This window comes from Coloeus monedula, assembly GCF_965178545.1.
Source record: "Coloeus monedula genome assembly, chromosome: 4".
Classification (NCBI taxonomy): Eukaryota; Metazoa; Chordata; class Aves; order Passeriformes; family Corvidae; genus Coloeus; species Coloeus monedula.
In genome coordinates, this window is record NC_138784.1 from 14,404,505 (window position 1) to 14,424,902 (window position 20,398).

The window sequence follows — 20,398 nt, forward strand, 5'->3', positions numbered from 1 at the left end:
AACCCCATTCATGGAAACATGGTAACACCTTTGACCTCAATCCCTTGGAAACCATTTGCTCTCTAATCATCTAGACACAATTCCTGGATTCTGCAAGGTCTAAGCAAAATTCTGTCCCAGGGGCCTCCAGCTCTAGGACCTAATGACTGAACAGGAATAGGTCTGGATGATCCTTGTGTGTCCCTTCCAGCTCAGGGTATTCTGTGATTCCAACAGTTGTACTCAACCACCCTGCATTGCCACATGTCCTGTGCTGCACCACAAGTCCCAGATCTTTGCAATTTATGGCCTCACGTTGTAGGGCTCAAGTGAAACTGTCACAATGGAAAAATCTGAATTTTGGTTTATCTTTGTTTGATGGTGCTGCGAGAAAATGAGCAAACAAACCAACCGACCACATGTAGGCTCTCTTGGGACTTTCTTACCTCTAAGTAAACATATACAATGGATTTTGCAACTAAAAAATATTATCCCACGTAAATAAGGGCTATTGTATTCAAAACTATATTCCTGGTATGAGCATCAAATTAGTTTGGAATTTTATTTCAAGTTTTAAAAAAGCTGTGTCAAAGGAAACAGACCTCTATGATCAAAAGCGAGATTTGGTCTGTATTTTAAGCAAAAAAGCTGGAGGGATTTAGCTAAGTAAGCAAAGTAAAATATCTGAGTAGACTCTTCTGCTTAAGATGGTAGAAGAGATGCAAAATTATGTTGCCAAATTCAAATTATCCAAGATTAATTCCAAAGAAATCAAAAAGCTGAATCTCTGCAATCCTGCCAAAAGTTAGGCTACCTGTCTAAATCAATTCCTTCAGATTAGCCATCTGCTAATAGTCCATGTGCTGCATTGCAGCCTCTTGGAATCTTACTGCTCCAGACAAGGAAAAACGAAAATAAAAGCAAGCAGAAGAAATCCCAGGGGACTGTAGCTTCAGGAGGCGAAAAATTGGTGCTTTTTGTTTGCCTGTCTCTTCCCAGTTTCCTGCCCCCTTCGGCGTATGAGAAAGGCAAGAAGAGTTTGTGCACTTTGGAAACTCGATAGGAGGCAGCAGCTGATCTTCCCATCACCAGCCTAAAAATAATCCACTCCAGGGCTTGGAGCGGCTTCACTAAGTGGAGGAAAATCCTGCCATCGGGATGATATTGATCACATAGCACAACCGAGTGACACGTTGGGTTGGTATTTTGGGGTTGTGTTTACAAAGGTAAGCTGCAGAGTTTGATCTAACATTCAGCAACCAAACGGGGCATGCGATGACCCTCCCCCCATTATCTCCCACTAACCACCTCCTCCTCCTCCTTCCCTTTATATCTGTGGGACAGGGCTGCTCCTCGTTCTTTCCTGGGATTACAACTCCAATCTCTTTTTCCTTTTCCATCCGCAGGCATTCTCAGCCTTTACCGTCCCCTCCTGCTGATGTTTTCTTTGCTGCTGTTCACAGGGTTCTGTTTCTTTTTTTAAACTGTCCTGTCTTGGCAATGTGAAGTCGAAGGTTTTACAGCAGGCAGCGTAGCACGCTGGTGTTGGGGATCGCATTGTGTGGAGAAGCTTTCCAAAAAAGAAAGAAAAAAAAAAGCGATGTATTTAGATGTGTGAGACCACTGCAGATGTTTGTGTGAAATGCTTTGCAGTGCCAATAGCCTGTTTAGCACCACTGCCGTTGTGATTTTCCCTGTGTTTGGAGCCTGATCCAGAAGGCTCCCGAAGTCAATGAGATTCTTTGCATTGACTTCAGCACCGTTTGGATCAGGCTGTGGCACACGGCAGTTAGCGCTGCGAATGCTGACAAGCACCAGAGGTAATTCATCATCCTGAGGCCCAGGGGAGCTGGGACAGTGCTTAGCAAGGAAGAGGGGTCTGTGGAGTATAGGTGGTCACAGCTTAAATAAGGAATAAAAAGAAAATTGTATTTTGTATTGGGTCATTTTTGATAAAATAGATTTTAAAGGGGCAGTGCTTTAAGCCGTTACCTCAGTAGAACTCTTTGCAAGACTGTAGATCACATAGGTTGGGTTAGAGTGCTTTTAGGAAGGTAAGAAGAGCAAACTAGAAGGGTTAAACCTAGAAAGGAAAGAGATTCAGAGCACTAACCTAAAATCTGTGGAAAACCTCAGAGTTAGGCCTTCCATTGTGTGCATTCAAAGCTCTAAATTAATCATTTGTCCTTAGTTAAAATTTACTATGGGAAATTCCAGAAGGAAAGACAAATTCTTGCTTTTGTGATTTCTTCGGAAGATAAGAACTAAGTACTTTTGTAAAACTACTTTCTCCACCCTGCACCTATATGCATACACATATGTATATACATACATGTTTATATGTATATATGGGCATATAATGCACATTATATGTAAGACCAAAATTAAATTTGATCTGAACTGAGACACAAGTATGCTCTGTAAATGGATATATTTTAATTAGGAAGTGCAACTGTCAATTTATATCTTTTTTTTTTAATATGGACAACAGAACTACTGCAATAAATGTTTTTCAAAATATTCTTATTCCCCCAAACAAGCTCCACCTGAGGAGTGTACTTATACTCTTTATAGTCATAAGTACCTTGCAGAGCATGACGATCAGAGTGATAATCCAGGTAAGATGAAACTCTTGAATATGAAGATTTTTAAGTCCACTTTAAAAGACCCTTAAGGTAGTTAAAATGTCTTTAATTAGAATTCTTATAGTTTTGTACTTGGTGAGGATGTTCTCATAATTTTAATGGAAATTTAGATTATCTACCATTTTTCCATTGTCTTCTTCAGAATTGCTTATGGAAAATATATCTCATGAACTGGCTTAGTGCCCTGAGAATCCCCATTTATGCTTGTTAAAATGAGATTTGTGAGTGTTTAGGTTCAATGTTTTGTCATTTCCATGTTTACGACTTTGACCTATTTTCTTTCTTCCCAAAACTTCTCTCCTCTTCCCAGTGAATATTTATTCATGAATCCCTTTTGTGGTGCTTTCTGTTTATTCTCTTTCAACTGTGTCTGTCCACCTTAGCCTAAAACCAGGAAGTCTCGACTTGCCAGTAATGGGGACCTTAGCATAAAAATTTAAATGGTTAAAGAACATGAAGGGTTTTTTAGCTATTTCATTGAAGGGTGAACTGCTGTTCAGATAGTTCACATCTCATTAAAGTAAACCAACAGGGAATCAGATTCCCAAATGATGTAAAGGAGAGATGAAACTTGCATTCCACTGGTACCAACATGGGCCCATCCTCCAGATTGTTCTTCCCATTCCCCTCCTCTGTGAAGTTTGGCTGGTAGCTTTAGCTCATACTGACTATTCAGCACAGGCCATTCTCAAAGGGAGAAGGAAAAACCACCTCTGAGAATCTCTGATGAGTTGTAGAGTTCATAAAGACAGAAGTTAAAGTGAGCAATTTGACAGTAACTTTGAAGGACGAAGGCCTTCTAGCCTACAAGTGTTAAAACAAAAAATTACCTGGCACTCGGCACTCCTGCTGGGCTTGCTGAATGCAGCTGGTGTCCTCAGATGGCACATGCTTGTTATCAGATGATCTCTGTCCCATTACTACATTTCCATGTCTGAAATGATAGATTAAACCTAGCATGCTTGGCAACATTATTATAAAGTATAACATTCCTGCAATAATTAGCAGTGAAGCAAATAAATTGTGGTGTACCCACCTTGGTGCAGTCACCCCAGCATAACTTGTTGGCCTACTGTATTCAACAGCAAGTGAAATTTTCTCTGGGAAAGCCAGTTTTGTAATGACTATGAATAACATTTTCTTTTTAAATGAGTTTATGAGCACCTCAACAGTTATTTTGAAAAGTTGCTACTACCTGATGAGAAGTAGTGGTTCATAACTGCAGAGGACCAACAAATTTCCAACTAACTTGCTACCCCTTCATCTGTTTTCTCCAGAATATTCATGTTTAGGTTACACAATTTCTTTTCTCAGTGTGGCAGTTAGACTGCTCCCATTTTGTTCAGACATTGCTGTTTGCCAGTCAAAGCCATCTTCCTGTAGAGAAACTTTTAGCTCCAAAGATTCCAGCCTAAACATGAGCTTAGAGAAAAGGTCAATCCATATGAGAAGAGGCCTTTGCTTTCCAGTGCCTCTCCCTTCCTTTGGGACCCACAGATAAAGTTTTGCTAAGAGGCTGGTGGACATTTCTCCACTCATATGTCCTTGAGAAATCCTGCATGAACCAACTTGGGAACTGAAGTAGGGTAACTGCAGCAGTTCAGCTCTGATGTCAAGCTTGATGTGAGCGGGGCTTCTTATCTTGTGAACAGCACCACGGAGATTAAGAGTGTTAATTGGGAGACTGAACTAATGTTTGTGTGGCTCTCTGCTGGACTGTGAGTCCACAGCAAGGCAGGCAGACTGCTGAGGGTGATAAACCCACCTGGCTTTGCTGCTTAATTCACCTGTGTACCCTTCCAGCCAGGCTGGCTCTATGCTGCTGCCAGTGCTCCCAAGGAAGGGTCCTGGCAGGTGTAGGAGGGCAGCTGCTGCTATGGAATGTGATAACCTCTCTGAGTTGGAGGATTAAAGGCTTTAATCTCTTCCATCCCTGTTACAACAGAAATCTCTTCAAATTTCTCTTAATGTGGCTCTGCAGCCCAGTTTTACCCCTTTGATCTCTCCCTGCATACTTACTGCCACCTAAAAAGTCTGTCTCCTCATCTTTGGGAAGGAGAAAATCACCTTTGGCCACAGGGTGGGAAAACTTGAGTCAACTCTATATTCTGATTTGCTTAGGTCTAATTCAAAGACCTTCAGCATTACAGGTTTTTCTGTTCTGTGTGATCAGCATTCTGTCTTTTTTTGTGGGAAAACCAGAAAAATATTCCATGTATTTAGTTATGTGGAGAGAAACCAACAGCACTTCCTCACATGGGCAAGATACCTCTATTTCCCTCTCTACAGATCTAGTTCTGACTGAAGCCCAGCATTTGCTTACTAGAACAGTTAAAGCCAAGAGAAGAATAATTTTATTTTTATTAAGAGAACCAAATTTGTTCAGTGGTCAGTCATAGAAGTGTTCCATCTTCCCTTCCTGCTGCAGTTTTTGATGAGTTACAACAGTAAGCACATTCTTCGTTCTTCATGTTCATCTTCTTTTGGTTTTTTAATTTGTTGTTCTTCCTCTTCACATTTTCAATTCATTTCAATTCATTTCAATTCATTTCATTTCATTTCATTTCATGGAATCTTTTCATTGTACAGAAAGAAGGGAATGGTGCCTTTTCACCCTTTCACTGAGTTACTGCAGTCAAGATCTTCAATCTCTCTTAGTTTCCAGGCTCAGTTTTTTAGCTTTCACTAGGACTCATTAAAAGTCAGTGTAGCTGAGGCCTTTTAAAACTCTTTAAAATTCTTAGAATTATTAAAGATCTCTTTAGCATTAACTCCCACTACTGAAATACTGTTTGAAAATGCAACTTAGACACTCTTAATTAGTCCGAAGCTTTTGAACATGCCATTTACACTGTTTGCAGCCCTAAGAATGTGTCTTTCTGTAGGTACACTGAACTTTCCAAGCATAGGATCTGAGTATGCACACAAGGAATTTGGCCATTGTATTATCAAATTTTTATTTGAAAAAGATTGAAGGCTGCAGTGTTTTCTTGGATGAGCTATTGCATCTGAAAACTTGTCATGGTCCAACTCCTGTTATTTTTAGCAGAGCTGCAAAAACAATGTTGAAAAATGCCCTGTACTGTCTAGAGAAATCAAGGATTTGTTCTTCTGCCTTAGGGGCTTTTCTTTCTGTCCTTCTTTGGAGATGAACACAGCTTGTTAAACTTTGAGGCTAATGAAAATGAGCTTCTAGGGGCATGCCCTGATGCAGCAGAAAGTAATGGCTAATTTCAGCTTCGAACCAAAGGGCATTGACTGTAAATGCAAAGCATCCTCCCTTTGATATCAGCAAAACTTCATCCAGTATATTCCCCTTATCTAGGACACTTGAGCCAAGAGGTAGGAACTACATTACATGCTTTATTCCAGGGGGTGATGGGTCTGTGCATCTCTCCACCTGCAGAGTTTCCTCTGTATCTAAGTTTTCCAAAAAACACAGCAAGATCCAGTGGTTTGTGTCACAAAACTGTGGAGGGTGTGTTGGATCTGCTTTCTGCACCAGAAATGGGTGGAAAAGGAATGATGGAGAGGTTCCTGTCTCCCCACAAGGCACACTGGAGATGACATTTCTCAGAGCTCTAAGGTAGTTTTACCTCTAAGGTAGCAGGGTGTTTTCATACACCATTCTTGAATACCCAGAGAACATCCAGCAGCAGAATGTGTAATGAAATTTGGGATGTGTCAACAGATGCAGAACATGAGTCCTCCACTTCCAGCCACAGCTCGTTCCCAGCACAGGGGAGATGGACAAGTGGGTGGAAGAAAGGAAGGAATGGAGGGAGGAGGGATCACTGGACTATTAATGCTTCCCTGTCAGTGCCAAACTGTACTGGATATGTGTCCTGAGCTGGGTGCTGCTAAGCAGGGAAGTTGTACATTTTCTGATTTGGCATTTTATGAGCTGCATTGGGTCAGCACAGCATCACGTCACTGATCAGAATATTTTGATAGACATTAAGCGTGTGGAAGTTTAATGAACATGGTAACTAGGTAAACTGATTCATGATGAAGTTTTCTATTAAAAATCTTAGGAATTTAGTGTCAATTACCCTGTCTCATTTCATTTGCAATGTAATCTTTTTTATTTTCTGAGGATTTTTTCAAACTATCCAACCTAGGCTTGATTTTCTCTCTCATTTTAAGAGAAGATGATTAAATTCTACTTCTCTCTTTTTGAAATGAACCTGTAACAAAAGTATGGTGAAAGACTGCCCATACCTTCTCTTGAAAAATATCACCAGTATGATAGGCACTGTCTCTAGACATCAATATGAACTAATAGGACTGGGTTCTTTTCTCAGCCCTGGCAATGTGTGAAGGACAATTGGTTTTAAGAGTGTTACTGGACATACTCCATCACAAAACCAGGCACAGCACAGATTCTTGTGAAGATTCAGATGTGATTCTTCAAAGATGCATCTTTCCCAAGAGCTTTTAGGGACTATTGTTTGAGGTGGGATAGGAAACATCTGCAAACTGATGGTGGGTTCTAGTTAGGAGAAAACACCCTCCCTGCAGTTAATAGTCCTTCACTTGAACATTTGCTGCCTCTATTCCATTTCCCTTCCAGAAAAATTGGAAAAAAACCACCAGTTCCCTTAGCTTCCCTTGGATGTGGTTTTCATCCTTTCTCCCAGATTGATATTTGGCTAGAAGCCAAAAGCTACACTGGGAGTCAATGATTCAGTGCTCATCTGAACCCAGGATTCTCCTGCCTTTCGGTACCATTCCAACCACTAGACCACAACAGCATCTTATGCTGCCTCAGAAAAGAGTCATCCTTGTGGGAAAGGGAGGAAAATTCCCAGCAGAACTCCCTTGGACTTCTGACCTTGGACAAAAATGAGGAAACAGCACTTCTGATTTTCAAGAGATTACCATTATCATTATGCTTCCCTTAAAAAAGACATGTCAAGCTTTTACAAATTAAACCCAAACAACCCCTGTGTGTTTGTTTTTAAAGTTCCATCTTTTTTTGCTAATAACTCCTCGATATATTCAGACAGAGCCCGCATTAACAGAATGTTTCTTTTTTGTTATTAGCCTTATGCATTTATGAATGTATTTTGATAGAGAAACAAACTGATAGAATGATAGTGGTCATATCACTCTATTCATTATAGAGAATGGGCCAAACTCTCCATCAAATTGTATTACAGCACATGGACTGTTAGCAGGTGGTGGTTCCTGAAGTTTAAGTCGGTTGACCCTCAGCTTTTGCCTCACAGTGAGTACGTGAATGCGAGTTATGCTTAACTTCTGGCAAATCTCAGCTATAAACTGCTGTTATATTTGGGAAAGGGAATGCATTTATCACACTCCTTTCAAAGAAACTCCACTGATGTGTTTTGATACGGGTTATGCTTTCAGATCCAAAAAGAACTTGATTAAAAGCGAAAAGGGGGTTTAGGAGAGGTTCAAAGTGCCTCTTTGAATTCTGTATTGTTGGGAAAGTCTGCATGTTTATTCTGTCTCTAAGGGACTACTTGTGTAGTTTATGCTTATCTTGTTATGATTACCTTGTTTAAACTTACAGAACTAATTGAACTATTTGAGGAAAGAAGGAAACCTTTTTCTCCCCATTCAGCTGATTTTTTTTTTTGTTTTTAAACAGCATTCATGAATTTTTTGCATCTCTATCCTGTTCTGACTCTGCACAACTCATTAATGCCAACGTTGTTGCAGACAGATGCTCTGCTGAATTAAATATATTCCTTCTATTTTAGCATGTAAAATTTGAGAAAGGAAAAAGTGTGGGTGAATGAGTTTGCATAACTTATTCTACAGCACTCTGTTGCTGTGTAAGTCTCAGGCAAAGAAATGAGCAAGCAAAGACTTTGCAATCCTGTTTGATCTTCTTATAAAGAAGAATGAAAATAAATGATGCACAGGTTGCCATGAGCCAGAACCTGGCCATAATTCTGGGTCACTCTATGGCCCACGCTCTGCAACCACAAACACAGGAGCTTATCTTGGTGTACAAAGATAATCTCACAAGAAATCATGGAAGTCAGAGACTGCTGGGATGAGTCTAAGCATAAGGGTGTTCAGGCTCCAGCATAAGTGCTGATTTACTGCCTAGGCAATCTACTTTGGTTAAGAGTTCGTAATTTATCTGTAATGTCTCATGTATGTGTCCATTGTTCTACATGACAATGAAGAAATACAAAATATCAGTGAGTGCAAGGCTGCCAGATCACAAATACCAAAGGTTCAGAGCTTGCACTGGGAATGCAGTGCAACAAATTGTTGGAGATACTGCACAGACAGTGTTGGCTCACCAAAGAAACAGCAACACACAGAAATCAGCTTCTGTCCATTTGGGTTTTGTGATGAGAAATGGAAATACTTATTATTCAAATCTTCTTCTTTCTTTCTTTATATTCTTACAGAGCTTTTGCAGCATAGTGTTTGTGCCTATAATGAGCACTAGAAATTATAGCATAATGTATTTAAAAATAGCACTTAAATAATGAATGCAGCTAAATATAAAGAATATTATCAAAATATAAATAATACTAATGTCATATAAACATAGCCTTCTAATGTGCTTGTATTTGACATAGCCTGAAATAATTTTCAAAATACGACTGTGTTATTCTCTATGGTTTGTTCCTTCCCGGTTTCTTTATTATATGGGGAATGCCAGCACTCTTGGTAGTCAACAATTCTCTCTTTTCTGTAGTAGCCAGACCCTCTGGAAGAGATGGGACTCGCATTTTGTGGTAATGACAATACCTCAGCCTACAACATCAGTGCTGGCGTCCTCAGGAACGTCTGCTTTGTGGATGCCCTCAACTTGGTCCCTCATGTCTTCCTGCTCTTTATCACCTTCCCAATTTTGTTCATTGGTGAGTTATTCCATGGAGTTCTGCCATCCCAAAAACACTAGAGCATGTATTTATACTCAATCACGTTTGTATGGGCTTGGTGAAACCACTGGATGCTTTGTATTTATGAATTCTGAAAAAGAGGAGGCAGAATGGCTTCACCCAGAGGACGTGAGGCCAACCCACTGAAATGTGGGAATTTTAGATACAAATCTGAACTAATCAGCATGAAGAGATGGATGAGAACCAGAGAGATCAGATCCAAATGCTGTGAAACTTCTCTCTGTAGAAGTTTTCTTCAGATTTGAAACTGGCAACTTGCAACCTTTGCTATTATTAGATATTAGAAGACTTAGGGCAGTGGGTCTGAATTTCCTTGAAGTTACATGAATTATAGAGAATATCCAAAATGTTCACCTTGGATCCAAGGCTAGGAGAAGTGTAGGAAATATTTAAAATAGAATAATTCCTTCTTTTGCCAGCATTTGTAAATGAAAGTAGAGCAATAGAGATAATTTTTTCCCCCACAGGAATAAATAATAAGAAATGATAAATCCCTCCTGAGGAATTTAGGACAGTGGAGGGGCTCCAACTCACACAGTCTTGTAAAAAAACCCATCTAAGCTAGTACTCTAATGATACTTTTCTTCTATAGTGGTCTTTTTATCCCAGTTAATTTGCAGCGGTGAAATAAACGCAATTTAATACTTCTCCAGGATGTCAAACAGTGGCTAACTGATCATGGGAGATTAAGAGACTTGAATAACCATCAAAAGTATTAGTGAAAATTAATATTCTCCTGACAACTGCATGAGAAATGGCCATGTCAGTTCTTCCATGTTACCTTCCTGGTGTTGCATATGTACATTGTATTAATTTCTTCCACAAGGAAGATTTGAATTTAAATTTGAGATTTAGGGACTTTCATTATGTAAAAGACTTCAAAGTGCTTTAATAAAAGGCTACAGGAACCTGTGGGTTAAGACACTCTCTACCTAATTGTGACATGATCCAGTGACTAAAATCTAATTAAATTATTAAGCAAGAGAATAAGAAACAAATTCTAACAAATTAATAACCAAAGACTAGAAAGAAACCCCAGGGTTATGGAAACTCTCTCCAACAGTGCTGGATTTTTACCTCAGTGCTGGCTCTTCCTTTGAGGTGAGATGCAAGTCATCCTTGAAGGACAGGGCTTTGTGCAGAAGTGTTTGATGGAAGTACAGTGCAAGGTCTGAGGGCAGAGATAATATTTTAGAACATTCTAACATCAAGTGCTGCTTCGATTGTTTTTAGAGGTATTAGCCAATCAATTTTGAAATAGTACTGCAGCCACTGAAAATTCCTTCTATTTCATAATAAAGTTAGGACAAAAAAATTAGTTTAAATTGTATGTTATTTATGTAAGTATGTAATTATTTGGTTTCTATTTTGTATGCTAATTATCAGGACAAATAGTTGTTGAACAGAGCATTAAAAGCCAACTGGAGCCCCTGGTACAGTCTGACTCCAAACCAGAAATTTGGTGATGAGCTGTGTTTGTGCAGATGTATGGGCAGAGAAAAAATGAAAAGCAGCTTGGGAGAGACAAAGATAGGAGCAAGGTCAAAGAAAACCACATTAGATTAGAAAAGCTTTAGAGAATGATGGAAAATGCTTGAGATATGCTTCTCTCAAAGGAGAAGAGAGAATAATTGGTTCCTGCAGTATTTTACATATTAAACAGGATGAAATGGTGAAATCCTGACAGTTTCCAAGAATGAATTGACTTAGGTTCTGGTTTGTGTGTTCTTAAGTCACCTGAGGAGCCTCTAAGCACGATGAGATGCTGCATCCTTGTGTATCAAAAGCACAAAATCAAAATTGTTTCTTTTTGTTTGATTTCTTTACTTCCCCAAAATGTGCTGTTGTTGGGATTCTCTACGGGCTTTGGGAAGCCTGTCAGGGAATTCCAGGAGCTGCCTTACAGTAAGAGGGACTTTTGGGCTTCCTGACTCAGGACAACCCTGTATCCGTGTGGGAAGGGACAGAGGCCCAGGCTCGCCACCATGAGGAGTCAGCCTGTGGTCAGGCCTCAGCTTCCCCCAGCCCGGTCACCTCCCTCAGATCCTCTGTGTCCCACTTCTTGCTGGGTTGCTGGCCTCAGAGAGGATCTTGCCTGGAAAGGACAGGTGACATCTGAGGCGATGACATGGAAATAGGCTTCAGGTTTAATTTGTTGATTAATTTGAGTCCTGGCGTTGTGTTGGGAGCTTTAAAGGGCCAGGAATGCGGAGGCCTAGGAGGCTGGGCTGTGCCTGAGGGACAGAAGCTGTGAAATCACTGTTCAGCATTCCCTCAGACTGTGCTCCCAAACAGGCCTGAAACAGATCATAAATGTTACTTGTTTCAAGTAAATGTATCTTGGAGGCCTCCTCTGAGGATGCAGCTTTTATATCAGTTGGGAATTTTTCCTGCTCCTGTCTGTGACTATGAAAGACGTGAGGACGCCATCATTTCAAATCTGTCAGTCCCTGTTGTCTGAGCGTGACGCTTGGGGCGTTTGGGGTTCTTTTGTTTTTTTATCCTTTTTCTCAGCCAGGGATAACTTCTCTTTGACTGTAATTTGGGAAAAGTATTGTCTCCTTGTCTTCAGGGTTTGATTTAAATTATGGGGCAACTGAGATACTCCTGGGTCATCTTTTTAGTAACAACCCTTGTAGTCTTGTGTTGATTGCATATAAGTGTGCCTAGAAAATTGATAACCAGATCAGTCACTGACTGGCTGTGAGACAACCTTCCTCTTCCCATCTTATTGTTTCCGAGGCTGGGGAAGCCAGAGCTCCAAAGTGCAGATTCACCACAATACCTGGCTGCACTTCCCTGGGCACAACCTGCGGTGGATCCTGACGTTCACCCTGCTGTTCGTGCACGTGTGTGAAATAGCAGAGGGGATTGTTTCTGACACGTAAGTGGCAGAGTGTGGTGGTTAACCACGCTAATTGCATTTGTTAATGAACAGTGTTAATGCCTGCTGGGCTGGCTAGTAAGCCATGAGGAGGTTTTCCCCAAAAAACTTCATAGAATCCTTTCATGAACTGTCCAGGTTTTAATGGGATGAAGGTGAAGCTGTTGTTCTTAGCATTAATTCTTCTTTCGAGCTATAATGGCAAGCAAATATTGACCAAAGTTAAAGCACTCATGAGGACAAAAATCTTTTTGTCTCTAGGAAAGTCGTGTTTGTCCTCTTAAATAGATGATCAGAACACCTATGGTTTCACACAATGCTGAAAAAAAGGCACCAGATGCACTAATTTATACCTTACTTATTTTCAGACAAATGAAATCTCGCCACCTGCATCTCTTTCTACCAGCTATAATGGGATTTGTGGCTGCCACTGTATCCATAGTCTATTACCATAATATTGAAACATCCAACTTTCCAAAGTTACTGCTGGGTAAGTCTATGTCTGATATTTATTTACTCTTAAAAATCCCAGTATATTAGCCAAAGTCAGCTTGTGTAGGTTGAAGAGGATGGTGAAGAGAATATTAAAAGAGAGAGGAATAATTCTCTGCTCTTCCAGCTGTAGTATCATAGGAGTTACTGCACCTTTCACAAGGTACACATTGAAAACTGCTTTTAAATTTATCACAAAAGAGAAAGCCTTGCATGCCTGTCGCATTTCTATCATGAGCTTTTAGGTGTTTTTTGACACTGCTCATTATTTTGAGGAAAACCTTGTCTGCATTCAAAAGGTCTGTTTCAAAAGGCCACTTTGAAAAGTGATCTGACCACAAACCATCCTGTGCAGATGCTGCTCTTTCTCAACATATTTTGCATCTGATTCTGAGATTATCCCATCTGCTCTCTCAGTCAGGAGATGGTCTGACTAGACATTGCAGAATAATGTTCCATACAGGTATATTGTCCAAATTGCCTATAACTCAACCACCTGAACAAGCTCCTGACAGATACCAGCCAGGATTCAGGATAACACTACATTCCATAAACTCATTTTCAAAATGAGCACATTTCCATATTCTCACTTGGGATGCACCTTGCTTTTTCAAAGAGGCAATATGACATTTGTTAAGCTATGTGCCTTTTCCTTCACTTTAAGAACAAAGTTCCTCTTCAGAGGAAGTCCCCTTCAATGGACTTTCTTACCCGTGTGAAGATCTGCCATTGTGGATCTTTTTGAAGGGTTGTGGCCCAGGAAAGAAAACAGTGCCTGGTGACACAGAGGATCACTGGGCATGCATTGTACCAAGCCATGGAAGCTAAAATGGTGTAGTTACACTTATTTATTATTTATTTTTAAATTATGCACTTGCACCTGTTTTACAGCTCTTTTCCTTTACTGGATAATGGCCTTTGTCACCAAAACCATCAAGCTTGTCAGATACTGCCAGGATGGGGTGCCTTTTTCTCAGCTGCGTTTCTGCATCACTGGAATAATGGTCATCCTCTATGGGCTGCTGATGGCAGTGGAGATCAATGTCATCCGAGTCAGGGTATGTGGCTTCTTCCTCAGGATCTGGAAAAATATCAGTGGTATCATGGGGATGAAATGGATCCTTTGTCCCAGGAACTCTGGTTTGTGTCAAGTTTAGGCCTGAGTTTAGCTTGGCCATAAATGTTTGGTTAATTCTGTGGAAATCAGTGGTGATTTAAGTCTCTTTAAAATGTATGTTCTTGATGTATCCCCTGGGCTTGGTGTGTGTGCCTGTGTGTATCTGCCCACACAAAGTGCACACATATTTGTATAGATAGATGTGTATTTGTGCACATGAGGATGGTATAGGTGTGTGGATGCAATCTTTAAAATATGTGGCGTGTTAGTGCTGATGAACTATTTATGTAGTGAATGTGTCAGCATATGTTCTTACCCATGATAATTTAAAATATAATTATTTTCCAAAAATTTATTTTTGCTGTTGTTCAGCTCGAGATAAGTGGTATTGATACGGTACAGAGCTGTATCCACATGCCATGTTGGTCAGTTGTTTGCCAGTTATCTGTCAAAATGGAAATGCTTCTATTTACATGCAAATTTATATTTAAATTCAACATATAATTACCTTTAAATGCAAATTTGTGGTTGTCTTGCACATAGTTTTTACTAAAAAATTACTATGAATAAGATAATTCCTGAGCCCATGTTGTCTATTTTCTCCTCTCCAGAGGTATGTGTTCTTCATGAACCCTCAGAAAGTAAAGCCTCCAGAGGATCTGCAGGATCTCGGGGTGAGGTTCCTGCAGCCCTTTGTCAATTTGCTCTCAAAGGCAACTTATTGGTGGATGAACACTCTCATTATATCTGCTCACAAGAAACCTGTGGACCTGAAGGCCATTGGGAAGCTCCCAATTGCAATGAGAGCACTGACAAATTATGTCTGTCTCAAAGAAGCCTATGAGGAGCAAAAGGTAACCACAGATGTCCATGTCACTGTTCAGCCTTAGAAAGCCAAAGTGTCACTTTGAATTTCTTCAGCTTTCATGAAATCCTCGTTTTAGGAACTTTTAACTTAGGACTGTTTGTTCCAAGGTGAAACATTGGCCTAGGAAGTTCCAATCCAATAGTTACTGTTTGGTTTTAAGTAAATTTATAGCAGGAGAGAGTTGCCAAACTGAGTGCAACTGGAAACTAAAACCACAACAGACTGATCACTTGCTAGATTTTAATACTGAAAGATTTGTTTAAATCTTAGCTACTTATGAAACTGGAAGACATTCTGTCCATAATTTCAGCTGGAAACACTCATCTTCACCTTTTTTTTCTCCAGACAGAGAAACAGCCAAAACCACACATCAAGAATAGCCAAAAGACTGGTGTCTTAGCAGTGACTTAGTCACCAAACTCAAACACAGCACCCTACAGGTTGCTATGAAGAAAATTAACTCCATCCCGGCCAGACCCAGTACAGAAAGCATGGCTGGGAAAACTCACTGGGTAGGGCAGGATTTTCCAGGGAAACTTCTGGATGCATTTAGGCAGCTCTCTGCTCCTACCACCTAATGGAGCTGCAGGCTCCTTTCTGTGCCTTCTGAGATGAAAGAATAATCAGTACAATTGGTTATATTTTAACAGATATAGGTTGCTTCTCTTTCCTTCTGCAGTCGAGGATTACAGAGACCAGAGATCAGGATCCTCCTGCTTTAGGCAGAAAGCTACTGAGTCTTTGGAACTGAGCTTTTCACAGCAGCTTGGGAGAGATGCATCCCTTAGGCCATCTCCTTAAGGTGCCTAAGCCCTACTTAAAGAGGGATATGCACCTACATGACCCAAGGACCCGAGTCTGTGCCATTCTTGATGACAGGCACAACAGCTGGGTGCCAGCATTTGTCTGTAGCTCATTCACATCTGCAGGTGCTGTCTGTGCCTGCCCAAAAATGCAGTTCAGTTGCCAAAAGGCAAGTTAAACGTGCTATTGCTTGTGTGCATGAGCACAAACTTTCAGTGTGTAGCTTCCCTCAGTGTGTGTCATGCACATATAAACACTTGCATAAATGTTATTTATGCAGTTACACTCACCTACATTTCTGATGCTGCCTTACATCAGATATTTTGTGTTCTGTAGTTGTCCAAAGTTTTGAGATTACCACACATTTGTGCTACTCTTCAAAATCAGGCTGTAACCCTGAAGTAAACTGGTATTTGCAGATAACGTTAAAGTAAACCAAATGACTAAAGCAGATCCAAGGAGCCAGGCAGTGGAACTCACTGCAGTTCATTCCTGTCCAGAAACACGTTGGCTTGTGCCTGGTTGGGCCAGAAAACAGCCACATCATTAGGAAAATTCTTCAGATTGGAGTGTGGTCTGCAGTCTGGAGGAGGTGATATGCCACTGTCTCTGCTGCCAAGTGTGTATTTTACGCTAATCTCCTGTAACTGGGGAGGGGAGCCCCACAGCCTCCTCTGGATTAAGTCGGGTTACCCCTGCCTGTGCCTGGAAATAGCTGATCTCAGCTGTGCCCCATGGCCCTGCAGAGAGAAAACTCCTGTTCCTTCCCAAACCCTTCCTATCACACCTTGATGAAAGGTGCTGAACATGACCATGAATACTCTATATTGTAAAATGCTTTTGAGACAGCTCACATTGTCTTGCTATTTCTTCTGCATGCTATGAAAATGGAAATAATTGTATCAATTCTCACATAATTCCATTTACTGCCCCCCCCCCCCCAAAAAACCTCTGAGATCCTGTGTCTGCTGTTGCTTGGCTTTTGTTTCAGTTTCTGTAGAAGCAGCCTAGATGTTTCACACCACATACCAGTGCATCATATATCACATATCCAAAAATAGATTTAGCACATTGATATTACATTTGGCTTAGCCCACCAACCTAAATCCTGTATAGTTTGTGCCAATGGTCAATAGAAAGCTTTTCTTTTGGGCATGTAATAGAAAAATCAATTTTTAAAGTCAAGGGCCATCAGTTTCCTATGCCTGCTATTCATGTGCCATTATGGATCTTACCTGCTAGGGAAAAAAACCAGGAAATTGTGTTAACTATAAATCACAGGAACAGGGCATTGCTCTTCATCACCAGGCTCATACTGCCAGCTCCAGAACTATGAGAAGAGTCAGATTTCCACATTTACTGAGGCAAACCTTATAGGTGACTTGATTTATCAGCAAGCACTGTCTCACTGCCCTTTATTCCAACTGTGGATTGGCCAAGGTAGAGAAAATTACAGGAATTTGAAAGGAAGTTGACAAAGACAAGGAAAACCTAATCAAGTGCCACAGCTGAGAACAGTAGCCCAGTCTGGTTAATCAACACAGCAACATTCTATGCAAGCCCATAACAATCAAGGACCATTCTGGAAAATAAATTATGATTAGGAAAAAATCTTTCTCCCCTCTTCCCATTACATGCTTCAGCTAATATGAAATCCTGATTTAAAAAAGAAGAAAAAACAGTGTTTAGCAATAAATTAGATAAATTAATTAGTATTTTTTCCAATGAAAAGGAAACAGATTTCACGTAGTGATGACCAAGGTGTGAATTGTAGTAATAATGGAAATGGCTATTGTTAGAGAAATAAGAATTTACCTTTGCCATTTACCAAATTTACCATTAATTGAATAATTCTGCCCAGAATAATATAACAATTTTTTTTTCCAAAGGATGGCAGCTGTTTACCCAATAAGTTAGCTTAGCTCCTCTCAAGCTGTTCAAGTTATTAAATTATTAACCCTTTTAGGGCACTCAAGCTCAAAACCCATTAGGCCACAAATTCAGAGCCTTTTTTCTGGGCAACTCACACAAGGCCCCAGTGCTCTTTACCTCCTCAGAGGAAGCAATTTCATTCTCACCCCTTTCTGGAATGGTAGCTCTGATTTGACCTCATGGTGCTTATTTCTCCTTCCTAAGCTCCTTGGCATTGGCCTGGCCCAGTCTCTGGTAGCCACCTGGTCCACCTGCACATTTTGGCACCACACACATGATCCATCTCACTGTGGAAACGGCATAAAAAGGAAAAACTGAGAAAAAAGGAAAAAAAGACGAGGCAGCCAGGGAGGTTACAGAAACACTTGCTTTTCTTCAGTGAATTTGCTGGGGCAGGGGGTGGTTGTTGCTTGGCTGTGCTTAAAATGTTTCTGTGAAGGCTCAAGAGGGCTTGGCTTGGCTTGCAGCTTGCAGGCATCTGTGGTGCTTGAGAAATGACAGATGCTTGTTTAAAGTGTCAAAAGCTGCTGCCTGAACTGCAAGGAAGCACTCTGCAGAGCACAGCTCTGGTCAGTAAAACTCTTTCTTTGTTAAATTGAAAGGACCTCAGAGATATCAGAACTCTTCTGATTACACTAAGACATATCTGCTGGTTGGTGTTTTAGCCAAGAGCTGTGATACTGTGTAAATTCACAGATCTGAAGGCTAGAAAGGACCCATGGTTGAATTAATCTTACCTCCCATCCTGGTCTGCTGCTTTAATTTTTTGAGCACAGTTATCATTGATTAGTTGAAGTGTGTCATCTTGGAAGGCATCCAAGAGATGGAAAAAATTCCAGGTAAATTAAATTAAACTATGTTCTTGTAATTGTCATGTATTTTTCCTGCAATCAGAAGCCTTTACTGGATCAAGTGGTTTCACAGCTACTGTGAAACCAGGATTACCCACGTGAGCAAAGGGCTGAAAGGTCAGAGCTCTCCCTGAGCACACATGTACAAGGGACAATGGCTGCCTGCCAGGATGATAATCTGTGCTTGCATTCCTGTGTTCACAGGTTCAGGAAAGTGGTAGGATACAAAGGTGAGAAACCACAGTTAGCAAGGGGAGGCAGAATTTGAACTTGCTGTGAAGAATGTCTGAAATCTGTTGATAATTACGATGTGTTTGCTGCCTCACCTGGTCCAAAACACCTTTCTGGAACCATTTAGGCATCCAGACAGGAATGTTGCCATATAGAGCCTGGAGGCTTCTCTTAATGCCTGGATACCTGTTTCTGTTTTCCAGAAAAAGGTGGAGGACCATCCCAACCGGAGCCCCTCCATTTGGTTGGCCATGTACAGCGCTTTTGGACGGCCAATCCTGCTCAGCAGCACCTTCCGCTACCTGGCCGACCTGCTGGGCTTTGCTGGGCCACTGTGCATTTCTGGCATTGTCCAGGGCTTCCAGAATACAACTAATAATACAAATACCACAGAAAAGGTAACCTGACAACGTGGATTGAATGGCTCTGGTAGTACTTTTAGAGTCATAGCAGGTATTTAAGACAGCTGGCTGCATGCTTTAATAGGTCTGTGGTCTACACTGTATTATTACAGTTTCTCTCAAGCAAATTGAATATTTCTGTTGTGAGAGACAGTCAAGTTATAAACCTGAGCAGTGGGAGCCTTGGGTAGGAATGGAACACAGATTGTGGAGGCTCCCCTCAGCTCCCCAGCTGCCCGTCTTGATGGAGTGACCCCAGCAGTTCTGGGAAGAAGGAACGACTTTTCTGCTCCTCTTCAACTGTGCCTGTTTGTTTCAGGCAGGACACGCACTGGTGGTGCCTCAGTGGTGCATTCAGCCTGGGAATTTTGCTTAATTCCTATCCATTTGTCAATTTATAATTCACTAACAGTTTTGGTAGCTCTCTGAAATCTGTTTTTTTACTGGGAAGCTGAGAGTAGCCAGTCCCTGTTTGTGGCTGATTGTGTTGGTTGCTGCTGTGAGGAAATGTGTTGGCACATGTGAGAAATTGAAAAGTATCCACTTTACTCAATGGCATTTTTGATAATAAAGATGCACAAGAGATGCCAGATCACTGCTCATTTCACGTTTCACTGAGACTGAACTTTCTGAGATCACCTCTAAACACTGAGCAAGCCTCTGATACAGAACATTTTCTATTACAAGAAAAAGAATTTATTAGTAACTAATGAAAAGATACAGGTAAAATTATTTTACTGACAGCAGAGAAGAAATGACAAAGACATTTTCCTGCATTTGTTTTCTGATAGAGAAACATCTCCATACAGTTTCTGGAGTGTTTTGTCTCTGAATGAGCAGATAGGTATGTAATGGAATAGCATTTTCCTCTCCAGATAAAGTATTTGACTATCATCACTACCCAAATATCTTTTTCTTGGCTGTTCACTCCTGACATTAATTTTCTTGACTGATGGTCTCAATTTGGCTTGAGGCTTTCACTGCACTGAAGGAGAGTTTAATTGTACAGCTTATCAAACAAAGCTTTTTATCATCCTTGAACCTGCACAAGCTGGATTTGAGCCACAGAGTTACAGGGCAAAGTGCATGTTTTGCCTTCAAAAATGTTGGGGTTTTTTGCATGGTGAACAAACAAGGTATTTAAGCTTGAAAATGATTTCTGGATCTCAGATTTAGGAATCCTTTGCTTCCTTTATCTTTTTGTACTCTTCAGTGGAGGGGTTTCAGTTGTGGCTTTTTAAAAAGTTTTAATCAGCATTGGCTAAAGAGAAGGTTGGAATCATTGGAGATCTTGAAAC

The 20,398-nt window shown here is 40.7% G+C and overlaps 1 protein-coding gene across 17 annotated transcripts in view; it reads left to right on the forward strand.

Moving 5' to 3' along the window:
- The first annotated feature begins 1,097 nt into the window (after nucleotides 1-1,097).
- ABCC9 (ATP binding cassette subfamily C member 9) overlaps nucleotides 1,098-20,398 on the forward strand; it is a 68,506-nt gene continuing 49,205 nt past the window's right edge. For 4 of the 17 annotated variants that reach the window (XM_082280143.1, XM_082280150.1, XM_082280149.1 and 1 more), the window contains exons 1-9: nucleotides 1,214-1,799; nucleotides 2,520-2,597; nucleotides 7,751-7,854; nucleotides 9,313-9,478; nucleotides 12,263-12,404; nucleotides 12,773-12,894; nucleotides 13,788-13,954; nucleotides 14,625-14,867; nucleotides 18,903-19,097. In XM_082280143.1, coding sequence (XP_082136269.1) covers nucleotides 9,334-9,478; nucleotides 12,263-12,404; nucleotides 12,773-12,894; nucleotides 13,788-13,954; nucleotides 14,625-14,867; nucleotides 18,903-19,097 — 1,014 coding nt within the window. In that variant the 5' untranslated portion in view covers nucleotides 1,214-1,799; nucleotides 2,520-2,597; nucleotides 7,751-7,854; nucleotides 9,313-9,333. The other 13 variants (XM_082280154.1, XM_082280153.1, XM_082280144.1 and 10 more) reach the window with 13 other exon arrangements.